This window comes from Vulpes vulpes, chromosome 7 (assembly GCF_048418805.1).
Source record: "Vulpes vulpes isolate BD-2025 chromosome 7, VulVul3, whole genome shotgun sequence".
In the NCBI taxonomy this organism is placed as follows: Eukaryota; Metazoa; Chordata; class Mammalia; order Carnivora; family Canidae; genus Vulpes; species Vulpes vulpes.
Window position 1 is genome coordinate 83,076,030 of NC_132786.1, and position 14,692 is coordinate 83,090,721.

Sequence of the window (14,692 nt, forward strand, 5' to 3'; positions counted from 1 at the left end):
TATTCTACTTTTTGGCTGATTTTTTTAGAAGCCAGTTTATACATACTGGATATGGCAAATCTTATAGCAAGTGGGACTGGTAGCTGTATTACCTAGAATTGTTCAGTTCCCTCCACAGGGGATAAGTTTAATGAATATATTTATTTTGGTCTTTTAAAAAACATTTGTAATTTAAAATTACAATCATGGGGATCCCTGGGTGGCTCAGCAGTTTAGCGCCTGCCTTCGGCCCAGGGCATGATCCTGGAGTACCGGGATCAAGTCCCATGTTGGGCTCCCTGCATGGAGCCTGCTTCCCCCTCTGCCTGTGTCTCTGCCTCTCTCTCTCTTTCTCTCTCTCTCTGTCTCTCATGAATAAATAAATAAAATCTTTAAAAATAAAATAAAATTACAATCATAATGATGGTACTAATTTTTGCTCAGTGAAAGAAATTGGTGCTAGGTTTATTCTGAATTGACAAGCCTGATGATTTGCTTTGTGTGAATGTGTATGTTTTAACTTTTGATCTGTCAGCATATTGCATTCATAAACTCATCATTTGGTGACTTCATTTTTCTGTATTCAGAAGAGCTCTTGACTTAATGTAAAACATCCCAAATAAAGCCCTATAAATACCTGGGTTGCATTTATTCTAGTTTTCCTCGACAAATTCCAGCATATCATTTAGTCTATGTGAAGTTATCTTTATCTCTTACATATACTTGACTGTACACTTGCCCAGCCTTCCTTTTTTTTTTTTTTTTTTTTTTTTTTTTTTTTGGCCAGCCCTCTTATTTATCTCTGTTGACCACTCTCTAACACCAGGTGCTTGTGTTGAATCCTCACTTTGGTGTATTTATCAGAACTTCTTAAGTAGGAAAATCTGGTGTTTCACAAATATTAATGATTCAGAGTTATTTAAGAGATCAAAGTGACACAAAGAAGAATGGGTTGCAGTTGTTTGAAAGTTGAAAATGCTTATATGTTAAACATATATTAAGGACAAACTATAAATTAAGCCCCTCTAATTCTACTTTTTTCATATTTCAGAGAATCATTCCAAAGGTTAACAAATTTTTTTCTGTGAAAGTCAAATAGTATTTTAGACAACTGCTCAACTGCCATTGTAGCCTGAAAATAGCCATGACAGTATATAAACAAATGAGCATGGCAGTGTTGTGATAAAACTTTGTTTATGGACACTCCCACTTGACTTTCTCATGATCTCCACATGTCATGAAATACTCTTTTGATTTTTCTTTCAATCATTTAAAAATGTGAAAACAGTTCTAGTTCATGGACTATACAGGAACAGGCAACAGGCTGGATTTGGCCCACAGTTTGCAATGGACCCCCTATATTATGCAAAGAATTAGAAGAGGAAAGCAGAGATGACTCCATACTTCAGAAGCTTATTTTAAATATATAAAACAACATTTGTGAAGCAAGGCCTATGTGCTTTAATTATACAAAGAATTTTAAAAATACTTTTTTAAAAAAAAAAAAAACCTCTATATCTTTTTTTTTTTAATTTTTATTTATTTATTATGATAGTCACACAGAGAGAGAGAGAGATGGAGAGACATAGGCAGAGAGAGAAGCAGGCTCCATGCACCAGGAGCCCGATGTGGGATTCGATCCCGGGTCTCCAGGATCGCGCCCTGGGCCAAAGGCAGGCGCTAAACCGCTGTGCCACCCAGGGATCCCGAATTTTAAAAATACTATGTAATAGATGCTCAATGCACAAAAATAGAACTCTGTTAAACATAAATTTTACAAGAATTCAGTACAATAAATAACACTTATCTTAGTTGTTGAGGGTTTTTTTTTTTTTTTTCTATTTCTTTAGAATAGAGATGGACTTTGGAGAATGATGGGTTAGGTCTATTAGCATGGCCCAATTAAAAGCCCAGTGATTTTTCTTCCCTTGGCGGACCAGAGCCAGCCTAGTCATTAAGCCTCATTTTATTTATATTTGTGTTTTTCCTGTCATAGTGATTCAATAAATGGTTGATGTGTGGAGGTTTTTGCTTTTGATGGTGTTTCATTCTTTGTGAAAAGCATTTTTTTAAATGAACATTATCTTAGATATTTCCTATGCACCCCTGTCTTAGTTGTTTATTCAAAGCTTTAAGTGTGGCTGCTTATTGTCAGATCAAATAGAGGCCACTAGAAAACTAAAGGTGGTAAGTTACTTAATTATATTGTGTTTTTAGCACCTGGAGGGTTTTTTTTTTTTTTTTTTTTTGGAGTTTTAAAACTGAAAAGAATACAGATATTGTAGTCCCAGCTCAACAACTAAATAACTTTGCCTGAGTCTTGGTTTTCTGATACTTAATGAACAAAGTTATGACCTCATTATTACCTTCAAAATAGCAATGATGCTAAGGGCTATATTATTCATTAATTTGGGCAGTAAATGTTACAGGCGTTGAAGGGAAAGGAAGACCATTTTAATTTTACTTATCCCGGATGATTTCATGAGTACTAGTATGATTTGACTGGGTAAGATTTAAGTATTTGGAGGAGGATACTTAAAATGTGCCCCTCAGACCTGCAGCATCAGTTACTCTTGGGAGCTTGTTATAAATATGAAATCTTGGGCCCAGTAGGCCTCCAGATTCCAAATCAGAATCTCTGGGGTAGACTCCCAAGATGTTTTAAGAAAGTTCTACTGGTTATTTGTTTACATGTCAGAGTTTAAGAAGCACTGTTCTGGTGGCTCAGTGGTTGAACGGCTGCGTTTGGCTCAGGGCGTGATCCCCAGGGTCTGGAGATTGAGTCCCACATTGGGCTCCCTACAAGGAGTCTGCTTCTCCCTCTGCCTACGTCTCTGCCTTTCTCTCTGTGTCTCTCATGAATAAATAAATAAAATCTGAAAAAAAAAAAAAGGCACTGTTCTAGGTCTCAGACATAGGCAGGTTAAGGTATTTTGCAGAAGAATAAGACAGATGACTTAAAAGATAGAGGCTATACCAAGTAGAAAATAATAAATGTTAAGGTCAAGAATTTGGAATTTATAGAAATTTGAGCTGTTGAAAATTTTTGATTGGAGAAGTACTGTTATGAAAGCAAATGCAGTAAGATTAGTGTAATGGTTGTTATATAGAATAGATTTGAATTAGGATACTTGTAAAAAAGTGTTTCTTGAAGCCTTACTACGCAGAGAATGGTCCTCAGACTGGCATGGACATCAGCTATTTAGAAACTTTTTGGAAATGTTTAGACCTCATTCCAGACCAAAGGAATCTGAATCTATAGTTTAACAAAACCCCAAGGTGATTCATATTCCCATTAAGGTTTGAGAAGCCCTGGCTTAGAGCATAGTCAGTGAGACACCTACAGTGGAATCATACACTTTTTGTAAAAAGTACTTATGTCTAATCCCCACCCAGGTTCCCCCCAATATGACTATCAGGCTATCCAGATGATTCTTATACAACTTGAAAACCTTTGTGCTGTGGGCAGCCCAGGGTGGCTCAGCGGTTTAGCGTCACCTTCAGCCCAGGGTGTGATCCTGGAGACCTGGGATCGAGTCCCACATCAGGCTCCCTGCATGGAGCTGCTTCTCCCTCTGCCTATGTCTCTGCCTCTCTCTCTCTCTCTTTCTTTCTGTCTCTCTCTCTCTCTCATGAATAAATAAAATCTTTTTTTTTTTAAGATTTTATTTATTTATTCACAAGAGACACACAGAGAGAGGCACAGAGACAGAGACACAGAGAGAGATCCTGATCTCCAGGATCAGGCCCTGGGCTGAAGGCGGCACTAAACCACTGAGCCACCTGGGCTGCCCGAATAAATAAAATCTTAAAAAAAAAAGAAAAGAAAACCTTTGTGCTGGAATAATGGTTATAAACATGGCTGCATTAAAAAAAAAAATCCCATAGTGGAGACCTATCTCAGATCAATAAAATTGGAATTTCTGAGGTTGCAGCCCATACATTAGTACTTGAAACTTCTCCAAATGATTCCAGTGGGCAGCCAAGGTACATTGAAAACCAATGTACTTGCTAGCGGGAGTAATAAGCATTAGATTATTGCACCAATTCTGGTAGGAACTGATAAAGAGCCTGGGTTTTGGGGTGTATTAGAAATGGAAAGAATGAGGCAGATGCAAGGGACATTGTGAAGACTTGGTAGCATTTGGTAACTTGATCATTTGATACAAGGAAGCAGGGGAGACTAAGGGTTAAAAATGATGGAGGCTTTAGGGGTACCTGGCTGGCTCAGTCAGTAAAGCGCAGGATAAGCACAGAGCATGGGACTGTCATGAGTTCAAGCCCCACGTTGGGTCTAGAGCTGACTTAAAAAAGTAAAATGTATGGATTAAAAAAAAAAAAACAATGGAGGCTTTAAAACGTTAATATTGATGTTAAGCTATCTTTAGGTGATAATGTTAAGCTATCTTTAGGTGATAATGTTAAGCTATCTTTAGGTGATATAATTTTTCTTTCATTGGTTTTCTACATCTTATATAGCAATCTGCTATCGTTATTTGTAATTAAAATAAAATAAATTACTTTTAAGTAGAATGAGCATAGTTTTGAACCTGGGTCACTTTGAAGCCTGCTGACAATTAACCAGACATTTAAAAAGAGAGATGAGGTAAAGAAATTGGTTGAAAGGAAGGAAGATTGTATTGAGTTTTCATTCAGAAGAGTGGAGATTGAGGTCTTAGATGAACTGCATGAAATGGTATTCAGGCTATTGAAAATTAGTACTAGGGCAGCCCAGATGGCTCAGCCCAGATGGTTTAGCGCCACCTTCGGCCCAGGGCCTGATCCTGGAGACCCAGGATCGAGTCCCATGTCAGGCTCCCTGCATGGGGCCTGCTTCTCTCTCTGTCACTCTCTCTCTCTCGGGCTTTCTCTCTCTCATTAATAAATAAAAATAAAAATCTTTTAAAAAAATAGTACTAGTTGTTTGGCAGTAAAGAATACAGATTGAGAATTTCAGTGTCATCTGCATAGAGTTGATAACTAAAACAAGATAAGGTAGAGATGAGAAATCTAAGGAAAAGATTTTAGGTTATAGACAAAATTACAGAGTTAAAGTCACAGCACCCATTTGGAAAATGCCTGTGTTTAAAGGAGGTGAAAACAAGAAACAAATAGAAAAAGAAGAAAACTGAAATAATACTGTCAGGGGTGCCAAGAGAAGATTTCAAGGGAAGAGGTAATCAGTCATGTGAGATACTGCTGCAAAGAGGTAAAGCAATTAAAAGAGCGAGAAAGGCTATTGAATTAGAGAGTATTAATGATTTTCAGAAACACTGAGTGAAATGGTCAGGATAGAAGTCAGACTGCTGGGAATAATTGAGTCTTTTGCTGAGGAAGTGGAGAGACAGTGGGTGTCAGTCACTAATTTGAGCAATGTGGCTGAGAAAGAAAGGGAAATATTAGGAAAGTAACTGGGAGGATAACAATTACGGTAACACCTGTGCCAGGAGCAGTAGCAAGAGAGTGAAGCTAGAGGGGTAATGGTGTGCTCAAGGTCATACAGGAAATAGAGATGACGAAATGGTCATTTTCAACTAGAACAGACTTCAACAGTCATCTTGTTTTGTAACATCTTTCCTCAAGATTATATAAGCCTCATTTCACAGATGAATCTGTGTAAATTGAGACTTAAAGAAGTTAATTGATTTGTCCAGAATTACCAGCCATTTAGATTATGGATCAAAGGGCTGGGGAGGGATTTGTCTTGCATATGCAAGGAGCTGCCCTACCCCTCGTCCTCTGGGATTATAAATGGAAAGGAAGGCAAAATAAATGAACAAATGTGCTGAGATAGTGATAATTAGATGTTTCTTTTAAGGTAGAACACTTTATGTACCACGAGTATGCAAGAAAGGCTAAAAATCACATTTGAATGAAGTACTCAGTTCTCCTGGCTTTAAGAGTGAGGAAAATGGTACCTAGTTACATTGCTTTGGTTGACATTACCTCTTCAGAACCAATTGTAATTCCCTTAGTAGATAAAAGCAAAACACCTGACTTTTTGCCGCATCAATTTCACCGATAACCCTACCTAACACATCTTTCACTTATTGGTGTTCCCAACCTGATGCCCCAAATTGTCAGCAAGCAGAAACACTTTAAGTGCTGTTCCAGTGTCAAACAGTACTGCTGTCAGCTAGCTTCTGTGCCAGAGTATATACATGTTGATTTTCCTTGCCTAAACAAATGCTACAAACATGGACCCTGCATTTCATCACCTGTTACCAGTTTCCCTCCAGGTGCCAATTGCATCAATGAGATGTAGGTTTTTGTAGTCCCTCACCTCCATGCCAGTAATTTGAGGATCCCTTTTGAAGACAGATTACCAATCAAGGCATAAATCTCACCTAAGTTCCAGATATGTTCAGCAATGACTCTCAACAATGACTTCTCATGCATCCCCTCTTCACACACCCTTTTTTTTTTTAAGTGCCAAAGAATGCAGTCTACACTCCGGCATATCCTTTTAAGAAGGTTCCCCCCCCCCCCACCTTGCCTTGCCACTCCCCATCCCTATACTTCTCTTTCCCTTTGGCTTTTTCCCCTGAGCTCCGCCCTCAATCCATTGCTTGGCTAGGGATCCGAACGCTGCCTTCTGGACTTCCCTCCACAAGGATGCCTTGCCCCTAGCTGTGGCTGCAGGGACTTAATTTATTGGGAGTGGCCTATGGCGGCTGCCACCCCAGCCACAGCTGGGCAGCACTCACCTCACAGCTAGGCAGCCTGCCCCTAGCAGAGGCCCTCTTGGCTTCCCATTTTTCATTCCCCTTCCTGTGGCTAAGGGGTGGGAGTGAGGGGTGGGGGCTGCCTGCCATGGCCTGGGTCTTGAAAAACCTGAGTCTGCTGATTGAAATAAATCTCTTAAAAAAAAAAAGAAGGTTCCCCCCTCTTACTGATATTCCAGAATGGCACAACCTCTTAAATTTTGTTGTCTTTGCTTTTATTAAAGACTGGGCATTAAGTTAAAAAAGATTTATCTTGTTTGCTAATATTTAGAATCTCTTCTATGGTAATATCTATTGTGAAAGTAAATCAAATCACAGCTTTGAAAGCTTTCCCAGTGTGGAGTTTAGAAATCATTTTCTACTAAGCCAAATAAAGATTCAGAGAATAAAGTCAGCTCTCCTACTTCCATAGTAGAAGCAAATAGTGAATTCCCTGATAGGATTGGATAAGCTGTGGAGCAGAAAGGCTAAAAACAGTAATAGACTCTGCTGTGGGTATGGTTTAAGTCTGTGGACATACTACAAGTCCCCAGTACCGAGTATGTTAGGCCATATAAATATATCCATTTAAACAGCAACGTGGGTAGTAGTGTAGGGTTACTATCAAATTTTTTAAGGATTTTATTCCTTCATTTGAGAGAGAGACACACAGCGCGCACACGTGAGCACATGAGCAAGGAGGAGGGGCAGAGGGAGAGGGAGAAGCAAAATGTCCCCCCCTCCCCCTGCTGAACAGGGGGCTCAACCCCCGGGCTTCATCCCTGGACCTGGAGATCACAACCTGAGCTGAAGGCAGACGCTTAACTAACTGAGCCACCCAGGCACTCCTCAAATTTTTATGTGCATAAGAATCTCTTGGACTTTAGAATCAGATTAGGTAGGATTCAGAGGCCTGGAGTGGGAGGGGTTTCCGTGGTTAGGCTGAGATTCATTCAGCATTTCTAACAAACTCTCAGGTGATAACTACTGATCCCCAGACCACACTTTGACTAGAGAGGTTTCTAGGTGGTAAGTAGCAGCTAATATGACCTTGCCCTCCAGCTCTAAAATGTGGCTACGACAGTGACTGCTTAGAGTTATGCCTAGCAATTTTTTTTGTAAGTGGCAAAGATGTAAAGAGTAAATATTTTGAGTTTTGTGTTCATAAGCCATATTCTTCTTGATTTGTTTCTATGCTTGCTTTTACAATTAAAAAAAATTTTTTTAACCATTTTAGCTCTGAGGTATACCCTCAGCCTTGAGCAAGAAACTGAAGTCATATCCATTGGGCTTGTCAAATTAGCCCATGGCTTTCAGGCCTGGCACTGGTATAAGTTCCTTATTTCGTCTGGCCTCTTGGGATGACTATAGAGGAGTCATAAGGATTCCAGTTCCAAAAGCAATAAAGGAACTTTATAGGAAGATCTGTATGTTTGTTGGAGGGAGGGGTGATAAAATTATATGGAATAAAATGGAAGGAAGCTACCTTTTTTATTTAATGCCATAAAAAATGAAAACTAAAATGATTCATTTTTAGATCGTAAGTAAGATCTGAGTAGAGGGATGCCTGGGTGGCTCGGCAGTTGAGCATCTGCCTTTGGCTCAGGGTATGATCCCGTGGTCCTGGGATCGACTCCCACGTCGGGCTCCTGCATTGAGCCTGCTTCTTCCTCTGCCTCTCTCTGTGTGTCTCTCGTGAATAAATAAAATCTTAAAAAAAAAAAAAAAGATCTGACTAGAATTTTACCGTGGACCCAGGAATCATTTGACTTCTTTTAATTTATGTGATCAACCTATTCTTTGTGGCAGTACAAAATCCAGTTATGATTATAAGAATTTGGTCAAACTTTTGTGTAGATCCCAGTTCTGCTTAATAGGTGGGTAACTTTGGTCAAGTTATTTAACTTTTCTGAGATATCATAATGCCCCTGGGGTTGTTTGTAAATAAGACTGTGTACTTGAGGGGTGCCTAGGTGGCTCTGTTGGTTAAGCATTTCCCTTTGGTTTGGGTGATGATCTCAGGGTCCTGGGATCAAGCTCCACATTGGACTCTGCTCTGAAGGGAGCCTGCTTCTCCCTCTGCCTCTGCTGCTCCCCCTGCTTGTGTGCAGTCTCTCTCTCTCTCTCTCTCTCTAAAATAAAGTCTAAAAAAAAAAAAAAAGGTGCACTTGAAATGCTTAACATAGTGCTTAGAACTTAGAAGACAATAAATGGTGGCTATTACTATGTTATTATGGTCATGACTGAATTCTGTAGAAGAATCATCTCCATGACTAATTGTCAGGCTGTTCTTTCGGGTAGATCATATACTAGATTATGGTCCTCTTGGCATTTTTGTCCTTCCTAATGTATCTGCAGACATGATGGGGAAATTTGAACGTACATCCTTTAGTAACAACATATTTAACTTATGTAAAACTACCAGAAACCTCAGTAGTAAATAAGTCAAGTCACTCTTCCATGTTGTTTTGTTTGTTTTTACTCTTCCGTGTGTGTGTGTGTGTGTGTGTGTGTGTGTGTGTTTTGTTGTTTTTTTGCAAAAAAAAAAAAAAAATTATTTCTTTCGGGAAAATCACACCTTTAAAAATTGAAAAATTGTTTAATATGGTATCTTCCCGACTTGATTATCAGTGGTTATTCTCACTACTTATTTTGAGAAATATTGAAAACAATTTTACTTCATTGATTTGCTCATCCTAATTTGAGTTCAGTGTTGGACTGGATAGTGAAGATACAAGTGAAAACTTTTGTCTGCCATGTCAGGACATTCAGGCATTAGTGGTTAAAGTAACAGGATCAGCAGTGTTCTTCTGGTTTAAGAAAATTCATAGAAATTTACATAATCTAAAGCATTGAATAACTATAAAATGTTTTTATTTTTATTTTTTTTAATTTTTTATTTATTTATGATAGTCACACAGAGAGAGAGAGAGAGGCAGAGACCCAGGCAGAGGGAGAAGCAGGCCCCATGCACTGGGAGCCCGATGTGGGATTTGATCCAGGGTCTCCAGGATCGCGACCTGGGCCAAAGGCAGGCGCTAAACCGCTGCGCCACCCAGGGATCCCTGTTTTTATTTTTAAGTAAGACTTTGTTTTTTTGATTGGACAGAATGCTTAAGTATTTCTTTTTAAAGTTTAATAAGTTGGTTTCTGTTGTTATTGTTTTTAACCACAGGAAATCATCCTAATACTAATAAACAAGAATTGCCATCTTAAATTAGAAGTCACTGGTATCTAAGTAATTTTTATGGTCATTTCAAGTATATACTGTTATGTTTTTGTTGTGCTTCATTGTTTTTTTTTTCGAATATGTAACATGAAATAACTTGTTTAAATCTGTGGTTGCAAGTTTTTGAAAAAAGTCTTTTTTAGCTTTTAGTAAAACATGGAGGAGACTTGTTTGCTGAGAATGAGAATAAAGATACTCCTTGTGATTGTGCTGAAAAACAACACCACAAAGATTTGGCTCTCAACCTGGAATCACAAATGGTATTCTCACGAGATCCTGAAGCTGAAGAAATAGAAGCTGAATATGCTGCATTAGACAAACGAGAGGTAAGGTTTTATGGATTTTTTTAAAGAAAAATTAAATGGATTTTATATTAAGTTGTATTTTTCCACTTTAAAATCCAGTTCATATGGTATTCTTTTCCATATGCCTAATACCCTGTCATCGACATAGCTTTAATTATGAAAATACATGTAGAAAATCTGGAGGTAGTAACTATCTCTGACATATGTAAAAATATTTGCTTATTTTTTATGATTGATTTATTTATTTTAGAGAGATAGTGCATGTGTATGCAGGTGTGGGGGGGAGGGGTGGAAGGAGAGAGAAACTCAAGTAGGCTCCCAAGCTGAACACAGGACCCCACGCAGGACTCAGTGTCAGGACCCTGAGATCAGACCTGAGCCAAAACCAAGAGTTGGTCGCTTAAACCCCACCCAGGCCCTCGTGTTTACTTACATTTAAATAGAGTCTGATGTGTGATACAAAGCCCCAACCATTCCTACTGTTCTAAAATTGCAGTCCTCCTGTTCCCCAGTCTTTCCCTGTTTTCTGGATTGCTCTTATCAACAAACATGCTCTGAAAACTTTAACCTTAAAAAACAAGAACAACAAAACAACCTCTCCTTTGACCACTCAGTTGTAGCCCCATATCTCTATCTTCTGAGAAAAACAAAATTTAAGAGCTGTCTATACATAACCTACTTCCTCACATTCCATTCACTCTTCGGCCCATTGCAGTGTGACTTTCCTCCCTTCTGTTGTGATGGAAGTGCATTTGTCATGGACATCAAGAGTCACCATGTTGCCAAAGCCAGTAGGTACTTTTCTCTCCATCTTACTTGAATTCTTCTGCAGCACTTGACACAATTGACCACTCCCTTCTTACTGAACCATTGTTCTCTTAGCTTCAGGGACATTGTTCTTTGGTTTCCTTTAAGTCTTTCTTGTTTCAAAAATATTACCTCCATCCACTGAGTTGGTCACGCATAAGTGGGCAAGCATTCGTGATTCCTCACTTCTCCTTACATCCAAACAATCTGAGAATCTTGTCAATTTTACCTCCAAAAGTGTAATATAGACCCATATACTCTTCCTGGTCTCTACTCCTGCCTCCCAAAATCCTCTCCATCTGAGCCACTTAAGAGTTTCCTAACTGGCCTCCTTCCTTCTATTTTTGTTCCCTTAGAATCCATTTTGTACACAAAAGCCAGAGAGACATTTTTAAACTTAAATTAGATCATATAAATCACTTAAATTACTTAGTAACTTTTCATTGTACTTAGAATAAATTCCAAACTATTTGCTCAGATACAAGACTTTATATGGTCTCACTACTACCTCCCTCTCCAACAACTTCTCAGATCTTTCTCCCCAGCACATTTTACTCCATTTATAATACCTCAACTACACTAAAGTTTTTGCATTTGCTGTTTCTTGTATCAGAAATCTTCTCCCAGTTTTTCTCTTGGTTGGCTCAGTAGTTTTTCAGAGAGGCAGTCTTTCACTAATAGTCCCCTTTCCTTCTATTCTTTACCATAATACCCAGTCTCTTTTTTACAACACTCATTACATGCTATAGACTTTGTTTATGTATTTACTTGTTATTACCTTTCTTTCCTATTAGATTGTCAACTCCATGAGGGCCAGAATCGTAACTGCCTTATTCAACAGAGTATTTTCAATGTCTGATAGTGGACATCCATAGAAGTATTAAGTAAATTATAAGACACAGTAAATTTTTTCCTCCCAAAACTATTCTGGTTCTTCCATGTTCAATGCCAACTGAATTCTAAAAAGACTTATCCTAACTATTGTTTGTATATGTTCAAAAAATAATTGTACTGTTTTGGGTTTTTCCCCATGAATTGCCAACAGTTTTTGAGCTTCTATACTCACCAGATTGCTAAAGGAACTTAGTTTCTTGGAATTTAGAAATTTATATTTTTTTACTCTTTGTGTTTCTTAGCTTAGGTTATTTTATGGGAGGGCTTATTCAGATTAAGTACACATAGAAAGGGAAGCTGATGTCCTAAGCACTCTCACATGGTTGTTGAATCTACACAGTAACTGTAAATAACAATTATGCTCCCTTCTTTTTTTTTTTTTAATTTTAAGATTTTATTTATTTGAGAGAGTGAGCGAGAGCAAGAGAGCATATATGAGTAGAAAGAGGAGCAGAGGGAGAGGGAGAAGCAGACTCCCCACTGAGCAGGAAGCCAGCTTCAGGGCTCTCTTCCTGGGCTCCCGGATCATGACCTGAGCCAAAGGCAGATGCTTGACCAGCTGAACCACCCAGGCGCCCCATGCCCTCTTCTTTTTTTAAAATGAGGACAGTAAATCAGAAAATAGTTGAATAATGTGCCAGGATCAAAGTAAGCCAAACCTAATTCTTCTGACTTCTCTATTTGCTGTGCTGCATACCTTTTCATAATCCATCATCTTGAGTCAGACATAGTAACTATTACTGTGGTGCAGCCACTCTGGAAAACTGTGTGGAGGTTCCTCAAAGAGTTAAAAATAGATCTGCCCTACAACCCAGCAATTGCACTGCTGGGGATTTACCCCAAAGATACAGGTGCAATGAAACGATGGGAAACCTGCACCCCGATGTTTCTAGCAGCAATGTCCACAATAGCCAAACTGTGGAAGGAGCCTCGGTGTCCATCAAAAGATGAATGGATAAAGAAGATGTGGTTTATGTATACAATGGAATATTACTCAGCCATTAGAAATGACAAATACCCACCATTTGCTTCAACATGGATGGAACTGAAGGGTATTATGCTGAGTGAAATAAATCAATCGGAGAAGGACAAACAGTGTATGTTCTCATTCATTTGGGGAATATAAAAAATAGTGAAAGGGAATAGAGGGGAAAGGAGAAAAAATGAGTGGGAAATATCAGAAAGGGAGACAGAACATGAGAGACTCCTAACTCTGGGAAACGAACTAGGGGTGGTGGAAGGGGAGGTGAGCGGGGGATGGGAGTGACTGGGTGACAGGCACTGAGGGGGGCACTTGATGGGATGAGCACTGGGTGTTATTCTATATGTTGGCAAATTGAGCACCAATAAAAAATAAATTTATAAAAATAAAAAAACTATTACTGTAATAATACAATAATTTAGTCAGAAGATAACATGAACAATAATATTCTAAAAATAACATGATATGATTAAAAGACATGACTATGACTATATTTAGGCTTTTTTATCAAAGATACTATAAATTAATCAGAAAGTAATATACTCATTATGAATAGACTTAAGATCTAAATTAACTTAGTGTAACTATAATAAACTATTAAGTTTAAAAGAAAGTTACGGGGCACCTGGGTGGCCCAGTGGTTGAGCATCTGCCTTTGGCTCAGGTTGTGATCCTGGTGTCCTGGGCTCAAGCCCCATATCAGGCTCCCCGTGGGGACCTGCTTCTTCCTCTGCCTCTGTCTGCCTCTGTCTGTGTGGGTCTCATGAATAAATAAATAAAATCTCTTTTGAAAAAGTTAAGGAACAGTTTGATACTAATTATATAGAACAGGTAAGTGCATATTGAGAAGATTGAAGTATACCAGAATGATAATTATGGTTATGGATAATGTTTTTTTACCATTATTATCTTTTCTATTTGCATGCATTTCTTAAAATTTATAGTGAGTATTTATTGCTAAAAAAAATGTAAAAAATTTTCTCCTTTCTGACTCTACCCCACAGTGGCAACAATTTTTTTGTGCTACCAGTCATAAGCAAACATACATGATATAGAACTTTTAATGTAAAAGTAAGGTAGTATACTGAGTTCTGCCAAAATATTGTTTTTAATTGAAGTATAGTTGATACACAGTGTTAATTAATTTTGGTTGTACGAAATAGTGATTCAACAGTTTATATGCTATGGTGTGCTCACCACATATAACTACCATATGTCGCCACGCAATGCTATTACAATACCATTGACTATATTACCGATGCTGTACCTTTTATTCCTGTGACTTATTCATTCCATAACTGGAACCCTGTTTCTCCCACTCCCTTTCACCCATTTTGCCTACTTCCTTCCCATCCCTCCCTCTGGCAACCATTAGTTCTCTGTATTTATGTATCTGTTTCTGCTTTTTGTTTGCTTATTCATCTGTTTTTTTTAGATTCCACATATAAGTAAATCATATGTATTTGTCTTTCTTTGTCTGACTTCTTTCACTTAGCATAATACCCTCTAGGTCCATCCAAGTTGTTGTAAATTGCAAGATCTCATCCTTTTTTTACGACTGAGTAATACTCCATCAGGTATGTGTGTGTATATACCGCATCTTTACCCATTCATCCATCTATGAGTGGACATTTAGAGTGCTTTCATATTTTGGCTATTGTAAATAATGCTGTGATAAACATAGGGTTATCTTTTCTAATTAGTGTTTTTGAGTTCTTTTGATAAATACCCAGTTGTGGAAATACTGGGTCATGATGTATTTCTATTTTTAATTTTTTGAGGAATTCCATAC

At 38.2% G+C, this 14,692-nt stretch overlaps 1 protein-coding gene across 6 annotated transcripts in view; it reads left to right on the top strand.

Moving 5' to 3' along the window:
• Positions 1–14,692, top strand: part of ANKIB1 (ankyrin repeat and IBR domain containing 1) — a 133,587-nt gene that overhangs the window by 56,922 nt on the left and 61,973 nt on the right. For all 6 annotated transcript variants that reach the window (XM_026003743.2, XM_026003747.2, XM_026003746.2 and 3 more), the window contains one exon: positions 10,056–10,238. In XM_026003743.2, coding sequence (XP_025859528.1) covers positions 10,056–10,238 — 183 coding nt within the window. The remainder of the gene's footprint in view (positions 1–10,055; positions 10,239–14,692) is intronic.